This window comes from Heterodontus francisci, chromosome 20 (genome assembly GCF_036365525.1).
Source record: "Heterodontus francisci isolate sHetFra1 chromosome 20, sHetFra1.hap1, whole genome shotgun sequence".
NCBI classification, from domain to species: Eukaryota; Metazoa; Chordata; class Chondrichthyes; order Heterodontiformes; family Heterodontidae; genus Heterodontus; species Heterodontus francisci.
The window spans coordinates 16,905,360-16,926,071 of NC_090390.1; the positions used below are offsets into that span (position 1 = coordinate 16,905,360).

The 20,712-nt window shown below is 44.5% G+C and overlaps 1 protein-coding gene across 1 annotated transcript in view; it reads left to right on the forward strand.

Annotated features, from left to right (window-relative positions):
• LOC137380847 (polycystin-2-like protein 1) overlaps positions 1-20,712 on the forward strand; it is a 128,742-nt gene that overhangs the window by 93,645 nt on the left and 14,385 nt on the right. The window contains exons 9-10 of the mRNA XM_068053259.1: positions 11,800-11,920; positions 14,466-14,564. Coding sequence (XP_067909360.1) covers positions 11,800-11,920; positions 14,466-14,564 — 220 coding nt within the window. The remainder of the gene's footprint in view (positions 1-11,799; positions 11,921-14,465; positions 14,565-20,712) is intronic.

Below are 20,712 nucleotides of genomic sequence, written 5' to 3' on the forward strand. Positions count from 1 at the left end.
AATACTGAGCCATTTTCAGGTTGGCAGGCTGTTACTAGTGCCATAAGGAACAGTGCTGGAGTCTGTTTTCTATAATCTATATTAATGACTTAGAATAAGGGATCGAGTGTAATGTATCTATGTTTACTGATGATACAAAGCTAGGTGGGAAAGTAAGTTGTGAGGGGACACAAGAAGTCTGCCAATGGATATAGGGAAGAGATTGGGCAAAAAGGTGGCAGCTGAGCATAATATGGGGAAATGTGAAATTATTCACTTTGGTAGGGAGAATAGAGCACCTGACCATTTTTTAAAATGTGAGACTAGTCAGTGTTGGCATTTCGAGGGATTTGTGTCGTCTTGTACATGAATCACATAAAGTTAACATGCAGACACAGCAAGCTAGTAGGAAGGTAAATGATATGCTAGGCTTTATTGCAAGGGGGCTGGAGTATAGGAATAAGGAAGTCTTGCTGCAATTGAACAGGACTTTGGCGAGACCAGACCTGGAGTACTGTGTACAAGGAAGGATATACATGCATTGGATGGAGCACAATGAAGATTCACTAGATTGATTCCTGAGACAAAAGGCTTGTCCTTTGAGGATAGATTGAATAGAATGGCCTATACTCTCTGGGGTTTAGAAAAATGAGAGATGATCTCATTGAAACACATGAGATTCTGAGGGATTGACAGGCTGGATGCTGAAAGGTTGTTTCCCCTCGCTGGAGAGCTTAGAACTAGTGGATATAGACTCAGGATAAGGGGTCAACCATCTAGGACTAAGATGAGGATACATTTCTTCATTCATTGTTGTGAATCTTTGGAATTCTCTACCACAGAGAGCTGTAAATACTCAATCATTGAGTATATTCAAGACTGAGATTGATAAATTCATGGAATCTAAGGGAATGAAGGGATATGGGGATTGGGCGGGAAACTAGAGTTGAGGTCGAAGATCAGCCATAGTTTTTTTGAAGGCATAGGAGACTCAAGGGTTGGATGGCCTACTCCTGCTCCTATTTCTTATGTTCTTCATAGTGAGAGCCAAAACACAATCAGTAAATTAGAGCAAACTGGTAAGGAAGTAATAAATCTGTTAACTCAAAACACATAGCTAATTGCTAGATTTCTGTTAGATGTTAGAAAAGTTATATTTAATACTGTAGGTGATTACATCTTTACTATTGTTCTGGAAAATAGAAATTGTCACAATTATTGTTTAGATTTCTTAGAACAATGTGGTTGGCAGCGTAGGACAACAATGAGAGGAACATGGTTAGTGCATATGGATGGTGAGCTAGAAATATATTACAGGGGTAATTTCATGAGACTCAACTGCTGGCAGGAAGCCTCACTAGATAAAGCCGAGATCAGAGATGAGGTTACAACATTGCATTCCACATCATTGCTAATGAAGTTCTGTGCCAGCAGCAGTCTCAAAACATTATTCCTCATATCACAAGCTACATTAACAACAAATGTTTGAGAGCCCAAGTTAATTTTAAAGCATAAACCCAAAATCAATGAAGGACTTGTCTCTGTGCCTCTCCAGCCACTACCCATCCATTATTTTGTATATGCACAAGGTAAATTATTAACTTCCTTTTGCAAAACAATAGTTGACATCATTTCAGGATTAATAAAGATAAAACCTGCACTAAGATAGCACCTTTCACAACCTCAGGACATTACAAAGCGCTTCGCAGTTGTCATTGTTGTGATTTAGGTAAATGTAGTAGCCAATTTACACACAGCAAAGTCACACAAATAGCAATGAATCAATAACCAAAGAGACTGTTCAGTGATATTGCTTGAGGGATGAATGTTGGCAAAAGCAAAAGGAAAACTCACCTACTTTTCTTCAAGTAATGTTGCAGAATGTTTTATGTCTTCCTGAAAGGGTTGGACAGAGTCTTGGTTTGAAATTAACTGATAGGCAAGACCCTCTACATTCCATCAGTACTGAAGTGTAGCTTAAATGGAGAATAATCTGACTCAGAGACAGAAAGGCTACCACTGAGTCCAGTATTGCATTTGATTGAATGTCCTGGTCTTTACTTTTTCAAGCTCTAATCATAGTAATACTTGATGGATATTATACGGGGTGGAAATGTGTTAGAAGTGGTTTATATCTTGCAGGGAATGGGATTGTACAGCTGAATAGATGGTTTGCAATGCACAGCAATGGACATATGATATCAAATGTAAAAATAATTTTTCATTTGATATAATTGTGTATGGCCAATCCAATTATTAAATAATACTACTAGATCTCCTGTGGCATTATTCAGATTGAGTTAGGGATTATACTGTTGCAAAGGGATGGTACTAGAGTGTGAAGGCAGAGGATGGTTTAATTGTTAACTGGAAAAAATAGAACTTTTTTTGTTATAAACTTTCCCAGAGACAACAAATTTAATGGACGGAATTTTACCTTTGCTGGACGGGAGCCGTCCACCAACCAAAACATCATTGGCAATCCCGCCTCCGTTGGGGATCCAGACCAGATTTTACAGTCCCCAGGTTCTTAATTGGTCTTGGGTGGGACTTCCACTTCATTGAGGCAGGAAGTCCCACCTCATGGAGCTGCCTCTTAGTCCCAGCAGCACCACCGGGAGCAGTGGCCACTGCTGGGACTACATCCAGCTTTAAGATGAAGAGGAAGGACAGCCCCGGAAAAGAGGTGAGTTTTTGGGGCCTCAACAGGAGTAATCGGTTGGGCCCCAGCAAGGCAAGGAGAGTCCACTGGGAGGCAGGGGGGGCGTGTTGGAAGATAGGGATGGTTGGAGTGTCAGGAGGCGGCCCTCCATTGGCCACAGGGTATCTGATCAGGAGAGCCCTTCCCTGGTCATCAGAAGGCTGCCTACTTCTATCAGGTGGCTTTTCTCAGGCCTGGATCACCCGCCTGCCAATCGTAAAATCAATGTGGTGGCGGGTAGAGGCCCTTAAGTTGATGTTAATTGGCCACTTAAGGGCCTTGATTGGCCTGGTGTGGGCGGGCCATTTCGCACCGCCGCCACCCTGCGTAAAATGGCTATGGAGGCGGGAGCGGGTTGGGAAGGGTCCCCCAAGCCTCCCACTCCATCTTACAAACCCCTGCCCCCCTGCCACCAGCCTGCTCTTTGGGCAGGGCGTAAAATTCCTGCCAATGCCTTTTCATCAGTCCCAGAAAATAAATAGTCTTTTCTTTACCGTTTCTGGTAGTTCAGTAACTTTGTCCTATTACATATCATACATAGATACATTTCTGTATGCCGTATAGGACAGCTGTTCTATACCTTTGCTGTCTCTCTGTTTAGAGTGTCTGTTTTTCTAGCAAAAGCCACAAAATGTATAAAAGATAAGAATTGATTACAACAAAAATGTGTATTTATATAGCTTCTTTACCATAGTAAAATGTTCCAACAAACTGATTTACATCTTCCATGTTTCCAAGTATTTAATATTTCTATACTAGCAGAGACCCGCAAAACATTTGCAGTGAAATTAGTGTCTTTATTGCAACAGTACTTCTTTATATCCCCATCCCATGCCATTCCATCCTTTGTTGCCATCCCTCTCATGCCATACCCATTCCATTGCTTTCATCCCTCTCATATCACCCCATCCCATCTCTCATCCACCCCTTCTTCCTATGCCATCCCCATCCCCCATTCCATCCTTGCCATGCCACCCCATTCCACACCTCTCATGCTGTACCCCCTCCCTTCCTCCTATGCCATCCCTCCTTCCCATGCTCTCTGTCCCCCGCACCCCCACCATACGCCCCCATGCCATACCCCCAATACCTTCCCATGTTGTCTCCCTCCACCACTTATGCCCTTTCCTCCCATGCCGTGCCGCCTCCCTCCCATGGTGTGCCCCCTTCCTCCCATGCAGCCCGCCTCCCCCTCCCATGCCACCCTTCCACGCCATTTCCCCCATCCAAGCCATCTCCCCTTCCCACCCAATGTCGTTTCACCCACTCCCCATTGTCAAGAGTCAAGTAAGCGAGGCCAGGCAGCGGCAAGGGTAGCGGGCAAGTAACCAATACCGGAGAGCGACAAGAGCTGAGGGTCAGTAAGTGAGGCCAGGGAGTGGTGAGGTCCGGGTGACAGTAACGCGGGCTGGGTACTGGCAGAAGTCAGGAGCCAGTAACCGGGTCCGGGGAGCAGCAGAAGCCGGGGGCCAATAATCAGGGCCAGGAAGCAGTGAGAGCTGGGGGCCAGTAACCCAGGCCAGGGAGTGGCGAGGGCCAGGGACCAGTAAGTGAGGCCGGCAAGTGGCCGGGGCCAGGGGCCAGTGAGTGAGGCCAGGGAGTGGCGAGGGCTGGGACCCCATAACCGAAGGAGGGGACCAGAGAGAGCCGGGCCCCAGTAACCGAGGCCAGGGTACGGCAAGGGCCGGGGGCCAGTAACAGAGGCAGGGGCGAGTAATCGTGGCCAGCAAGTGGCGGGAGCCAGTTACCGGTGCCGGGAAACGGCAGGGGCTGGGGGCTAATAACCGAGGCCAGGGAGCGGCGAGGGCTGCAGGCAAGTAACTAAGGCCGGGGAGCGGTGATGGCTGGGGGCGAGTAAGTGAGGCTGGGGAACCACAAGGGCCAGATGCCACTAACCGAGGCCAGGGAGTGGTGAGGGCTGGGACCCAGTAACCGGGGCCAGGGAACTACAAGGTCCGGTGGCCAGTAACCAAACCCAGGATGCGGTGAGGGCCAGAAGCCAGTAACAAAGCCCAGGGAGCCGCGAGGGCTGGAGGCCAGTAAGCGGGGCTGGGGAGCAGAGGGGGCCAGGCCAGTAACCAAGGAAGGGAGTGGAGGGGGCTGGGGCCAGTAACAGAGACCAGGGAGTGGAGGGGGCAGGGAGGTGGGGCCAGTAATCCAGGCCGGGGAGCGGCAAGGGCCGGTGACCAGTGACACCAGGCTTCACCCACCAAGGCAAACCACCATTCAGGCCAAACATGCAGATACAAACTATATTATTATTATTATTACAGATTTTAAAATAAAATTAGGACTTGTATTCAGTACCTTTCTCCAAACTTGAATCATGGTGCAGTCCTTCTAGAAATTCTGCTGTTTATGTCAGTCATGCATTATTCTTTTTTATTTTTTATGGTCTGACAGAAATGTAGCTAGGGTAAGCATTTAGAATATTTTATAAAGTAAAAACATTAAGCAATACCAAAATGCTTGTTCTGTCAATTTGTTTTGTAAAAAATGCCATCCAGTTAACATTTCTACTTCACGAAATTTATTCCTTTTATTTCTGTCAGTGCTACTCCAGCAGGGATTTGGGGGTGAATGGGCAGGGATTAAATACTGAAAGTCTTGACATATTATGAATGGACAGACTTTCTGTTAATCAACAACTGCCAGCTCGAGGGACAGATGCACTGGGAAATAGCTTCTTGAATCTCTTCAGCAAATAGGATGATAGCCATGGGCAACTTAAGGCTTCTCACAGAAGCATTATCCCTGAAATCATCAAGAGTGCTAAGCCTGCTATACTCTCAGCGCTCTATGAACTGCTTTGCCTGTGCTGGGACGAGGGAGCAGTACCACAGGACATGCGCAATGCCAATATCAACACCCTCTATAAAAACAAAGATGACCGCGGTGACTGCAACAACTACTGTGGAATCTCCCTGCTCAGCATAGTGGGGAAAGTCTTCGCTCGAGTCGCTTTAAACAGGCTTCAGAAGCTGGCCGAGCATGTCTAACCTGAGGCACAGTGTGGCTTTTGAGCAAAGAGATCCATCATTGACATGCTGTTCCCCCTTCGTCAGCTACAGGAGAAATGCCGCGAACAACAGATGCCCCTCTACGTTGCTTTCATTGATCTCACCAAAGCCTTTGACCTCGTCAGCAGACGTGGTCTCTTCAGACTACTAGAAAAGATTGGATGTCCACCAAAGCTACTAAGTATCATCACCTCATTCCATGACAATATGAAAGGCACAATTCAGCATAGCGGCACCTCATCAGACCCCTTTCCTATCCTGAGTGGCATGAAACAGGGCTGTGTTCTCGCACCTACACTGTTTGGGATCTTCTTCTCCCTGCTGCTCTCACATGCGTTCAAGTCTTCAGAAGAAGAAATTTTCCTCCACGCAAGATCAGGTGGCAGGTTGTTCAATCTTGCCTGTCTAAGAGCGAAGACCAAAGTACGGAAAGTCCTCATCAGGGAACTCCTCTTTGCTGACGAAGCTGCATTAACATCTCACACTGAAGAGTGTCTGCAGAATCTCATCGACAGGTTTGCGGCTGCCTGCAACGAATTTGGCCTAACCATCAGCCTCAGGAAAACGACATCATGGGACAGGACGTCAGAAATGCTCCATCCATCAATATCGGCGACCATGCTCTGGAAGTGGTTCAAGAGCTCACCTACCTAGGCTCAACTATCACCAGTAACCTGTCTCTCAATGCAGAAGTCAACAAGCGCATGGGAAAGGCTTCCACTGCTATGTCCAGACTGGCCAAGAGAGTGTGGGAAAATGGCGCACTGACACGGAACACAAAAGCCCGTGTGTATCAAGCCTGTGTCCTCAGTACCTTGCTCTACAGCAGCGAGGCCTTGACAACATATGTCAGCCAAGAGCGACGTCTCAATTCATTCCATCTTCGCTGCTTCCGGAGAATCCTTGGCATCAGGTGGCAGGACCGTATCTCCAACACAGAGGTCCTCGAGGCGGCCAACATCCCCAGCTTATACACTCTACTGAGCCAGCGGCGCTTGAGATGGCTTGGCCATGTGAGCCGCATGGAAGATGGCAGGATTCCCAAGGACACATTGTACAGCGAGCACGCCACTGGTATCAGACCCACCGGCCGTCCATGTCTCCGCTTTAAAGACGACTGCAAACGTGACATGAAGTCCTGTAACATTGATCACAAGTCGTGGGAGTCAGTTGCCAGCGATTGCCAGAGCTGGCGGGCAGCCATAAAGGCGGGGCTAAAGTGTGGCGAGTCGAAGAGACTTAGCAGTTGGCAGGAAAAAAGACAGAAGCGCAAGGGGAGAGCCAACTGTGTAACAGCCCCGACAACCAATTTTATCTGCAGCACCTGTGGAAGAGTCTGTCACTCTAGAATTGGCCTTTATAGCCACTCCAGGCGCTGCTCGACAAACCACTGACCACCTCCAGGCGCTTACCCATTGTCTCCTGAGACAAGGAGGCCAAAGAAGAAGAAAGTGCCTCTGTTTGCTCTGTATCATGCACTTGGCATTGAAGAGAGTTTCAAAGTGCTCCGACCAGTGATCCAGAACTGACTCCTTGTCGGTGTGTAGGGTCTTACCATTGACGCTGCTCGGGGGGTTTTGGGTTTGATATGCTGATCCATATTTTAGTGCTTCATAGAAACTTCTTATGTCACCACTATCAGCACACACTTGAGTTCTTTTCCACCAGTACAATTCACCAGTCATTTTGGATGTTCCTCAGTTTACATTGAAGGGTGCTGCATGCTTGATGATAGGCTGTCTTTTTCTCTTTACTGGCTGGCTGAGCCAGGTGAGCCTGATGAGCTGACCTTTTTATTTTTAGCAGAACTTGAGTTTCCTTGTCATTTTTATCAAACCAGTCCCTATTCTTCTTGGTGCTGGGTCCGATGACTTCGTTGGAAGTATCCAGTACTGCAGCTTTGATGTGTTCCCAGAGTTCTTCTGGAGTGGAATCAGCAGTGAGATCAGGATGTTCCAGTCTAGTCTGTAAGGTTGCTTGATATCTATCTCTGCAAGATGAGGTTTGCAGGTTGCTGACTCAAAATTTCTTTGTCTCTGTTGTCTCTGGGCCTGTTCTTGGGCTTAGGCTTGAAGTGGAAGTTCAGCTTTGAATGAACGAGCCGGTGGTCTGTATGACAGTCAGCACTGGGCATGACTCTAGTATGCACGATGTCCTTTAGGTCATACTGGCGCACCAAGATGTAATCTATCTGGTGCCAGTGTTTAGAGTGGGGATGCATTCATGTGGTCTTGAAGTTATCTTTTTGTTGAAAGAAGGTGTTGGTTATGGACAGCTGCTTTTCTGCAAGAGTTCCAAGAGTAAACGTCCCTTTGCATTACAGTTTCCAACTCCATGGTTTCTGAGCACTCCCTTCCATGCCAGGCTGTCACGGCCCACTCTGGCGTTGAAATCGCCAAGGACGACAATTTTGTCCTTGGGAGGGGCATTCTGGATGAGTTCACGGAGATCTGTTTAGAACTTCTCTTTGTCAGCTGGGTTAGTCTTCAGGGTTGGAGCATAAACACTGATGGGGGTTGCATGCTGCTGGTCTTGGAGGGGCAGGCGCAGGGACATGATGCGTTCGGAGTGCCCAGTTGGCAGGCTTAAAAGTTTAGTGACAATAGTCTTCTTCACCATGAAGCTGACACCAACGAGGCGTTTGTTCACCTTGAGGTCTACCTGACCAATAGAGGGTGTAGCCAGAATTGTGTTCTGTTAGGCTGCCTTGCTCTGAGAAGTGGACCTCACTCAGGACCACTATATCAATGTCTAGTCTGGCTAGCTCATGGCCACCAGGGCTGAGGGTCATTGTGGGGGGGCTATTGTTACCAGAGTTGAGCATTGTTCTCACGTTCCAGCAGGTGAGTTTCAGAATTTTTCTTCTTTTCCTACCTTTTGAAGTGAGGTTAGGAGTTCGCCTTTCCTTCTCTGTCATAGTTTGACTGCATTAAGAGATGCCCGCTGACCACAGCAAGCCAACTGGGTGGTAGGGAGATGACCATTTGTTTAGGCCACCTTATCTAGGCCCCTCTCCAATTTCAGAGCAAGCAGTGCTGTCCTTCACAAAGGCTGCTGGATTTCTCAGGGTGCTACCTGATGATGATGTCATCTCTAGGCCATCTTCAAAACAAACAATATCCTGAGCCGCCTTCATGCAGGATTGGAACTGCAGCTGCCAGTGCCATCTTGCACCTACTGTTTTCGCCCCTTTCCTGTCGCTACAGGACTTACTTGCTGAGTTACAATTGGAGTTGAAGAATTTCCTTCCTGCCTGCAAAGTGGTGCTTTAACCTTCAGTCAAAGTGTACAAAATGGCCTCCTCAAAGCAGTATCCACCTCAGAGATATCTTACCGGAGTTCCTGTTGCCACTTGTATAGTCGGGGTAATTATTTGGTATAGATTTGGAGCAGAAGTTGGAGAAATTGAGTTGGTTGTGGGTGGGGGGGGGGGGGGGGGGGGGGTTACTCACGCCCCTTTGACTGCATTTAGATGTGACAATGTAGGCTTCTGGTGGGGGAGGGAAAGACAATTCCTGGTGAGGTCCTATTACACAAACTGTTAGCATTGGCATGCCTGAAACTTGCTACCAATGCTTTTTTCCAACTTGCTTTGAGATATAACCATTCAAGGGAAAGAATGGTTCTCCTTCTTCTCATCCAGAAAGGTATCCACAGTCATCTCTGAGAACTTAGGGGCCTGGCCGTTCCACTATTGTCACCAGGCAATTTTCTGCATGACCAAATTTCCAGGCCCTAGTGTCCATTCACTTGGGCATTCTAGTTTCTCGACTTCTATCCATTACTTCAGTCTCCCTTTTTTTAAATCCTGGACCTGCCTGGACAATTCTCTCCTTTCTCCTCCCCTTTCTGTCATCTCAGTTTTGCTGCCTTTTTCAAGCTCCTTGCCCACGCTCCATCCCACCTCTACCCAAACCCATCGCTATTCCTTTGCCTTCGTACATGCCTGCTGCAATTCCAAGCTTGAATTCCTCTTGGATAAGCCCACACTATCCTCTGTGCCTCTTTGCATTCTCTGAAATGATTATTGTGACACCCATCACTACCTTCTTATAAGCAGCAACCCAAACTGTCCCAAGCTTCTCTCTCTCAGACCTTCCCATTCAGCTGGTCTGCTGAGGGCTAACCATGTCAATTTCCTTCTCAACTTACTTTTCCCACCGTCCACTATCTCTTGGGCCTCTGCCAGAATATCAACAATCAAAATTGAGATTGATTTTTGTTAGGTAAAGGTATTAAGGGATGTGCAGCAAAGACAGGTAAATTGGATTGAGGTACAGATCAGCTATGATCTAATTGAATGGTACTATCGTCACCGTGGATGCCATAATGGGTATGTTGTAAGTACTATTTAAAGTAAAAACACTGTTTACCCAGATCACTGCGGGAACTCAGAAAGGGCAGCTGAAGAAATAAGCCATACTAGCAGGGTGATGAGGATAGTAGCTGAGCCAGAGACCCCAGAGAGGAGGGGAAGTGCAGCCAAGGAAGAGTTGACCCCAGAGTGTGGCTGACCAGAAACTGAGGAGATAAGCCAAGGAGGCAGGAAGGGCAGCTCAAGTCAGAATGTGAAAAGAAAGTCCAAGGTAGACCATAACAGCCAGAGGCCTGGGAGTGGAAGTGGTGCAGTCCATGGACAAGTACGTTGCAGAATAAACAGCATGTGGAGCAAAAATGAACAGAACATTTTTTTAAAATAGTTATCAATAGTACCAATTTAAACAGGGGAGGCGGTGGCGTACTGGTATTGCCACTGGACTAGTAACCCAGAGTCCCAGGTATTGTTCTGGGGACATGGGTTCGAATCCCACCACAGCAGAAGGTGGAATTTGAATTCAATTAATAAATCTGGAATTTAAAGCTAGTCTAATGATGGTCATGAAACTATTGTCGATTGTTGTAAAAACCCATCTGGTTCACTAATGTCCTTTAGGGAAGGAAAATCTGCTGTCCTTACCTGGTCTGGCCTACATGTGACTCAAGATCCACAGCAATGTGGTTGACTCTTACATGCCCTTGAAATGGCTTAGCAAGCCACTCAGTTCAAGGACAATTAGGGATGGGCAATAAATGCTGGCCTGGCCAGCGACGCCCACATCCCATGAAAGAATAAAAAAATATATAAATTTAAATAAACTATATATAAATATATTGATATATTATATAAATATATATAAGATTTTCAACTTAATGCTCGAGAATAAAACTGATGTTGCTGATTTGCTGTCCATTGTAGAAACTGTCCATAGATTTAAAAATCGAGCAGATTCTATGATGGGAAGATGATCTTCACTCCCAGTTTAACAACTAGGCAGTACATTGAAAATTTACTTCCTTGTTATGTGGGGACAAGACCTGGGAGATGTAATAGCATCACATGCTGGCAGGACGCTTGCAATTACATTGTGACAGGCGATATTGTTGACATAGGAACTTTCCATGATATGAAACTTGACATAGAATTTATCCATTATAAATGCTTACACAATGTGCGTGACTGAAATTTCATAGCATAGGGAGGAAGTTTATGTGGACATGGAGTCCTTGGCTTGCACAAATCTTTATAGGTAGATATTCAGTGATTGGTTGAAATCTTTCTGCATTCTACACTGCAGACAGCCGTTACTAAGCAGGTGTATTTACATGTGGAACCAATTAATGTAAAAATCTTTTATACAATAATACAGATTTTTGTAAAACAGAAAAAATCTTAAATTTAATACACTACATAAAATTAAAAACTACCATTAAAATAAAGCACTGGACTCAAAACAGTGATTGTTATGATTATTACATCTTGTATTGTCAGAACCATTATATTTTTAGTTCTCAATTAAGACTCTGATTTCGGAATGACTGGCCATTGATCTGCATGATGAAATCAGCTAATTACTGTTAGGCAAACAAGAAATAATCTTATTTTTATATCTCACCAAAGCTAATATTTTAGGAATGGTTCAGCAGAGTGGTATTCACAGGCAACACAACTTTGTGTGCTGCATGCTGCCATGGTTTACTCCCTGTGAGCGCACTGTCCACGAGGACAAGTAGATCTTTATTTGGTTTTCAACATCTAACTCTGCTTTAATTTCTTTCCAGCTTCACTCAGTTTCGAATAATCCTTGGTGACTTCAACTTTGATGAAATAGACAACGCCAACAGAATCTTGGGTCCAATTTATTTTGTCACCTATGTTTTCTTTGTCTTCTTCGTTCTGCTTGTAAGTTGCACCTTGTTTTGAGCCTACAACAAATGACATGGAAGCCCTGAGAGGATAAAATTGTCAATTTCCAATGATAGTCAAAAAATGGCAGAAGTCTTTATTGAAGAGAGGACTATCCAAGAATGTGTGAATCCTAAAGTGGCTAAGAGCGAGTTGAGTGACATTATGATGAATTAATTTTTTTTTAGATAATCTAGTTGAACTAATGAAAGACAAAATACCAGGGCCTCATGAGATACATTCTTAGGTCCTGGGTAGATGAGCAAGGAAAATGCAGAGGCTTTAGAAATTATGGCTTTGCCAAGCTGTTGATTCATTTGTGCATTAAAATGAAGTGAGGCACCTAACCACTCTTTGGCTGACTGCAGTATTAAATTGTAGGGGGCAAGGGTACCTGCCCAAAGCTGATGAAGTCCTCTTTAAGTATGCAGGTTGGACTTCAATGATGACAATGGGGGACCCTATCTGAGGCTTCAGTGGAGATTCAGTGGTAGCTTCTCCACCAAGCAAATTCTGCCAGTGACTGGATCAAGGGCCTTATGATGCCAGGAAGATAAGTTTTTAAATTGTTAAAGTTTCCTTGTGGGTCAAGAAGAACAGAAGTGCTCTTCTGAGGTCCACAAGGAATCCTTGGGCCTCATTTGCCTCAGGCCACCACCCCCACCCCCCACCTCCCTTTCAATTGTGATCGTCTCTGGACCCACCTGACCGCAGGGGACTGTTGCTTCTAGTCCCCGATGGCTGCCTCCAACTGACAATTTTAATAGCTTCTCACTGTTTTGATCAGGAAGTCAACAAGCTGCATACGAATGAGGCAACTTTTAACTGCTGGGTCTCAACATCACTCTCACTTACAGGCTCACATGCAGTTTTCCTGGACTACTGTTAAAAACGATGTAATTTCAGATGAGTTAGCTTAAGATTTGGTGGTAGGGAAAATTTTAGAGTTTTTTAGCTAAGGATGAAATTGACAAATGTTTAGATAAAGAAAACATAGTTATAATTGACCAGCATGGATTTCAAAATTATTCTTGGCAAACCTCAGAATTCTTTGAGGAGATAACAGACATGGTAGATGGGGAACATGCAGTGGATATAGTGAATATGGACTTTAGAAAAGTCTTTGACAAGGGACCACACATAAGATTACGAGACAAGATTGAGAGGTAAGGAATTGCGGCGGGGTGGGGTTGGGGTGCGGGTGGCAGAAAGCAGAGAGTAGAACTTAAGGGAGGCTTTTCAGAGTGATTAGAAGTGGGAAGTGTGGTCCCACAAGGTTCAGTTCTAGAGCCAAACTTGTTCACTGTGTATATCAATGATCTGGATATGGTCCAACTGGGAGATACATCAGAAATTGCAGTTGATAACAAAACATGACGTATAGTTAAATCTTTTCTTAGAATTACATAGAATATACAGCACAGAATGGGCCATTCAGCCTAACCAGTTTATGGGGTGTTTATGCTGTACCTGAGCCTCCATCCATCCTTCCAGGTCTGGCTCTATCAGTTTAACCCTCTATTTCCATCTCCTTCATATGTTTATCTAGCTTCCTCTTAAATTTGTTTATACTAATTGTCTCAACTATACCCTTTGGCAGCGAGTTCCATATTCTCACCACTCTCTTGTTAAAGATGCTTCTTTTGAATTCCTTATTTGATTTCTTAGTGATTTAGAAGGAATTATGAATTCCAAAGGAAGCCGCAAATTGATATGGATTAGAAGGGGGAATGGGCTAAAAAGTGGCAATGTTGGTAGGTGTGAAGTGTTGCTTTTAAAGTTGAAAAAAACTAACAGCAGTAATTATACTGTGAATGGAAGTATGCCCAGTGCTGTGGAAGAGCATAAGCATATTGGATTACAGGTCCACAAGATATTAAAGACCTTAAAAAAACCTAATGAAATTATAAATTTTATCACAAGAGGTATAGAATGTAAAAGCAGAGATAATGAAGAGCCTTTATAAAAGCTTAAGAAGACTTCAGTTAGAGCAATGTGTGTTCTTTAGGAAGGATATTGAGGGTTAGAAAAGTTACTGTACTAATCCACTAGGATAGTTGCCTGGTACAAGGAAATACAAATGCAAAGAAAGACTTGGAAAATTGGGCTTTTTTCATTAGAACAGCACAGATTATGGAGTTACATGACAGAAGTGTTTGGGATTATGCAAAGATGGGACAGAGTAGATAGAAGTAGACTGCTTCTAGTAATTAATGGATCTGGAATGAGGGGCAGAGTGCAGGAGTTATGAGGTCATGGAATTTACTCCTGGGTGGTTGCAGGAGAAATAATACCAACGATATCAGAGTGTTGGAAATGGGTTGAAAGGATGTTAGAACATTGCAGGCAAATGTGACTAGAACTATATGCTCATATAAACTGGAAAGCAAACGAGTTGGGCCTAATAGCCTCTTTCTGTGATGTAAATTCTATATATTTCTATAAATTAATCAATGTGCAACCAGAAATTTGAGACCTAGTTTAATGGTCATTCATTTATAAAAATTAAGTTAATATTATTTTTAACAAATCTCTCTTTCAGAATATGTTCCTGGCTATTATAAATGATACGTACTCAGAGGTGAAAGCAGATCTCTCAATTCAGAAAAATGAACTCCAGATTACAGACATCATTAAACAGGTATGTTTGTGTGTGACAATACTGATATTTTACGTAATAATACACCGGTAAAAGTAGTTACGAGTTCCATTGGTTAAGGATTAGCAGATATCAGGTTGGTTTATGTTGGATATTTCACACGTCAAATCTGTTTCACCATGTTCATAACAAAGAGACATTAACTTAGTTGTTACTTATTCTTAGGATGCGGGTGATATTGACATGCCAGTTTTTCTGATCCAATTATAGTTGTTCTGAGGGCACTAAGATCCAATCATGTACTGTGAAACCAGAGTCACATGTAGTCCTGACTGGCTAGAGGTAGCAGGCCCTTCCTGGAAGGACATTAGTGGACCAGTTGGGTTTTTACAACAATCATGCAGCTTTCTTCGCTTTTTCAATTCTGGAACCAATCATAATTTACCAGTTTAAATTGAATCCATTTCACAATTTATATCATGGGATTTGAACTCACAACCTTTCATAATCTTGTGGTACAATTATCACTAAGCTACTGTACTCAGCACTCAAAAAATATAAACATTCTGTAATGTAAGAGGCAGGAAAATGACCTGCATCTAATGGTCATTAAAATTATAGTACATTTCAACTTACATTCATTCACCTATTTTGATGTTTTCCCTTCCCTAAAGCTGTAAAGGTCCACTACAATGCAGTGAAATCTACTCCTTTGTAAAAGATATAGAACCTTACTTATAATTTGTTCTTGGACTAGACAATAAGAATTCAAACAAGGAAACATCTGAAGTAGTAATATCACGATTATTTATTAAGGATAAAAACAATAATTAATAAATCCAAGGCAGTCGATATCCTAGTCCAGGTGGCCTATACTGTCCTCCGGCTCTAGTGGCACAGACGGCTTGTGACTTTTCTTCTGTCTCTCCCTTTGTCATCTTCAAATCTGTGTGCCAAACCTCTCCAGGTCTGTTCCTTTATTCTTTGTAGTCAGTGGCTCCTCCTGGGCATTGATTGGTTGGTTTATACATATCGCTGTTTTGATTTGTCCTGCCATTTAAATTGTTTGTACTTCCGTTTATGCATTGATCATGATCGCATGTGCAAAACAATTTTCATTGGTGCACAAACAGTCCATTATAACCTTGAGGTTCATTAGTTCAGGCAGGAAGAGTGACAAGGTCCTGCAGGGGGAGTTTAGGGAGTTAGGTAGAAAGTGAAAAGACAGGAGCTCCAGGGTTGTAATCTCGGGATTACTCCCTGTGCCACATGCCAGTGAGGCTAGAAATAGGAAGACAGTGCAGCTAAACACGTGGCTGAACAGCTGGTGTAGAAGGGAGGGTTTCAGATATCTGGACCATTGGGATCTCTTCAGGGACAGATGGGACCTGTACAAGAAGGACGGGTTGCATCTAAACTGGATGGACACAAATATCCTGGCTGCGAGGTTTGCTAGCGTCACTCGGGAGGGTTTAAACTAGTGTGGCAGGGGGGGTGGGAACCAGAGCAGTAGGACAGCAAGTGAAATAAATGAGGGGGAACTAGTAAATAAGGCCAGTAAGACTAAGAGGAAGAGCAGGCAGGGAGATGTTGCAGAGCACAGAGGGACTGATGGTCTGAAGTGCATTTGTTTCAATGCGAGAAGTATAACAGGTAAGGCAGATGAACTTAGAGCTTGGATTAGTACTTGGAACTATGATGTTGTTGCTATTACAGAGACTTGGTTGAGGGAAGGACAGGATTGGCAGCTAAATGTTCCAGGATTTAGAAGCTTCAGGCGGGATAGAGGGGGATGCAAAAGGGGTGGGGGAGTTGTATTACTGGTTAAAGAGAATATCACAGCTGTACTGCGGGAGGACACCTCAGAGGGGTCATGCAGCAAGGCAATATGGGTGGAGCTCAGGAATAGGAAGGGTGCAGTCACGATGTTGGGGGTTTTCTACAGGCCTCCCAACAGCCAACGGGAGATAGAGGAGCAGATATGTAGACAGATTTTGGAAAGGTGTAAAGGTAACAGGGTTGTAGCGGTGGGTGATTTTAACTTCCCCTATATTGACTGGGACTCACTTAGTGCTAGGGACTTGGATGGGGCAGAATTTGTAAGGAGCATCCAGGAGAGCTTCTTGAAACAATATGTAGATAGTCCAACTAGGGATGGGGCCATACTGGACCTGGTATTGTGGAATGAGCCCGGCCAGATGGTCAAAGTTTCAGTGGGGGAGCATTTCGGGAACAGTGACCATAATTCCATAAGTTTTAAGGTACTTGTGGATAAGGATAAGAGTAGTCCTCGGTGAAGGTGCTAAATTGGGGGAAGGCTAATTATAACAATATTAGGCAGGAACTGAAGAATTTAGTTTGGGGGCGGCTGTTTGAGGGTAAATCAACATCTGACATGTGGGAGTCTTTCAAACGTCAGTTGATTAGAATCCAGGACCGGCATGTTCCTGTGAGGAAGGAGGATAAGTTTGGCAAGTTTCGGGAACCTTGGATAACGCAGGATATTGTGAGCCTAGTCAAAAAGAAAAAGGAAGCATTCGTAAGGACTGGAAGGCTAGGAACAGACGAATCCCTTGAGGAATATAAAGACAGTAGGAAGGAACTTAAGCAAGGAGTCAGGTGGGCTAAAAGGGGTCATGAAAAGTCATTGGCAAACAGGATTAAGGAAAATCCCAAGGCTTTTTATACGTATATAAAGAGCAAGAGGGTGACTAGGGAAAGGGTTGGCTCAGGGACAGAGAAGGCAATCCATGTGTGGAGCCAGAGGAAATGGGCGAGGTACTAAATGAGTACTTTGCATCAGTATTCACCAAAGAGAAGGACTTGGTGGATGATGAGGCTAGGGAAGGGAGTGTACATAGTCTCAGTCATCTCATTATCAAAAAGGAGGTGTTGGGTGTCTTGCAAAGCATTAAGGTAGATAAGTCCCCAGGGCCTGATGGGATCTACCCCAGAATACTGAGGGAGGCAAGGGAAGAAATTGCTGGGGCCTTGACAGAAATCTTTGCATCCTCATTGGCTACAGGTGAGGTCCCAGAGGACTGGAGAATAGCCAATGTTGTTCCTTTGTTTAAGAAGGGTGGCAAGGATAATCCAGGAAATTATAGGCCGGTGAGCCTTACGTCAGTGGTAGGGAAATTATTAGAGAGGATTCTTCGGGACAGGATTTACTCCTATTTGGAAACAAACAAACTTATTAGCGAGAGGCAGCATGGTTTTGTGAAGGGGAGGTCGTGTCTCACTAATTTGATTGAGTTTTTTGAGGAAGTGACGAAGATGATTGATGAAGGAAGGGCTGTGGATGTTATCTATATGGACTTCAGTAAAGCCTTTGACAAGGTCCCTCATGGCAGACTGGTACAAAAGGTGAAGTCACCCGGGATCAGAGGTTAGCTGGCAAGATGGATACAGAACTGGCTCTGTCATAGAAGACAGAGGGTAGCAGTGGAAGGGTGCTTTTCTGAATGGAGAGATGTGACTAGTGGTGTTCCGCAGGGATCAGTGCTGGGACCTTTGCTGTTTGTAGTATATATAAATGATTTGGAGGAAAATGTAGCTGGTCTGATTAGTAAGTTTGCGGACGACACAAAGGTTGGTGGAGTTGTGGATAGTGATGAGGATTGTCAGAGGATACAGCAGGATATAGATCGGTTGGAGACTTGGGCGGAGAAATGGCAGATGGAGTTTAATCCAGACAAATGTGAGGTAATGCATTTTGGAAGGTCTAATGCAGATGGGAAGTATACAGTAAATGGCAGAACCCTTAGGCGTATTGACAGGCAGAGAGATCTGGGCGTACAGGTCCACAGGTCACTGAAAGTGGCAACGCAGATGGATAAGGTAGTCAAGAAGGCATATGGCATGCTTGCCTTCATCGGTCGGGGCATAGAGTATAAAAATTGGCATGTCATGCTGCAGCTGTACAGAATCTTAGTTAGGTCACATTAGAATATTGCGCGGAATTCTGGTCTCCAGAATACCAGAAGGACATGGAGGCTTTGGAGAAGGTACAGAAGAGGTTTACCAGGATGTTGCCTGGTCTGGAGGGCATTAGTATGAGGAGAGGTTGGATAAATCCGGATTGTTTTCACTGGAACGACGGAGGTGGAGGGGCGACATGATAGAGGTTTACAAAGTTATGAGCGGCATGGACAGAGTGGATAGTCAGAAGCTTTTTCCCAGGGTGCAAGAGTCAGTTACTAGGGTACATAGGTTTAAGGTGCGAGGGGAAAAGTTTCGAGGGGATGTGCGAGTCAAGTTCTTTACACAGAGGGTGGTGAGTGCCTGGAACTTGCTGCCGGGGGAGGTGGTGGAAGCAGGTACGATAGCGACGTTTAAGAGGCATCTTGACAAATACATGAATAGGATGGGAATAGAGGGATATGGTCCCCGGAAGTGCAGAAGGTTTTAGCTGAGGCAGGCATCAAGATCGGCGCAGGCTTGGAGGGCCGAATGGCCTGTTCCTGTGCTGTACTGTTCTTTGTTCTTTGTTCATACAATTCCGGCAAGACTCATCCTGCTTTTCTGTTACATTTTAATCACAACTTGTTACATAATTTTTGATATCCGTTTTTTTCTTTCCCTTATCTGTTCATGTTATTAGTCTACACAACAGTATGATTCCGGTTGATTCAAATTGTACAGGTAGCATTTATTTTTCAGTAAGGTATACATCTAAAATTAATTCTTCATTTACCAAAAGCTTATACAAAGCATATATGAAAGTACATAAAATTTATATTGCAAAAAGATATAGAAAGTCCACATTTTCCACAAGTCCTCACCTTGAGGATGAAATGCGACATAGCATTGTTCCTCACAATTAATCACATTTATCCTAATAGGGTAATTTCATTAAGCATTTAGCCTCGACGGGCAAGCCTTTGTGTAACACATTTCAGACGAAGTATAAGTAAGGTTCTAAATCTTACATCAGGAAATTATGGCCCCGATTTTTACTCAGGTCATGAAGACAGTAAGGGGCATATTTCTGGATGGGTTTCCTGGATGTCCTGCTGAAATTAATAGCAGGACGTCTTTTAAATTTTTTCAGCAAGCTTCCTGCCCGGCAGCCAGCCTGGTTGACAGGCTGGTTTCCTGTCAGTGAAGGGTGGTAAAACCTGTGCCACAAGGCTGCAGCTGGGAGTGGAGCGCAGCGAAGAGGGAGGGAGAGATCACTGAGGGGTGGTGGGGTTTTTTGATTAGTTCTATGACTATCCCATGGTTCCGGCTATGCAGAAATTAATTTTATAACTGAAATAGATGTCTTGATGTTTTTGAGAACTGTAGTATTGAACTAATCAGAAGTCGCCAGTACAGGAAGTGGTAATATAATGGTAAAGTTACTGGACCAGTAATCCAGAGGCCTGGATAAATGTTATAGAGACATGAGTTCAAATGCCACCACAGCAGCTGGTGTAATTTAAATTCAATTGATTAATAAATTTGGAAGCTAGTCTCAGTAATAATAACCATGAAACTACCAGACTGTCGTAAAACCCATCTGGCCCACTAATGTTCTTTAGGGAAGGAAATCTGCTGTCCTTACCCAGTCTAGTCTACAGCTGTATCAAACCACTACAGGAAAGTTGAAAGAGAATAAAACCAGATGGACCACTTGGCATCGAGCTAAGAACCGGACACAACAAAGGCACACCCAGTCCAATCAGTCCTGCAAAGTCCTCTTCACTAACATCTGGGGACTTGTGCCAAAATTGGGAATGCTGTCCAACAGACTAGTCAAGCAGTGCCTGACATAGTCATACTCACTGAATCATACCTGATAGCCAATGTCCCAGATTCCTCCATCACCATTCCTAGGTATGTCCCGTCCCACTGGCAGGACAGACTCACCAGAGGTGGCAGCACAGTGGTATACAGTCTGAAGAGAATGGCCATGGGAGTCCTCAACAGTGACTCCGGACTCCATGAAGTTTCATGGCATCAGGTCAAAGACAGGCAAGCAAACTTCCTGCTGATTACCACTACTGCCCTCCATCACCTGATGAATCAGTACTCCTCCACAACTTGAAAGAAGCACTGAGGGCACACAATGTACTCTGGATGAGGGACTTCAATGTCTATCACCAGGAGTGGCTCGGTAGCACCCCTAAACTGACTAAACTGGCTGAATCCTAAAGAACATATCTGCCAGACTTGGCCTGCGGCAGGTGGTGAGGGAACGAACATG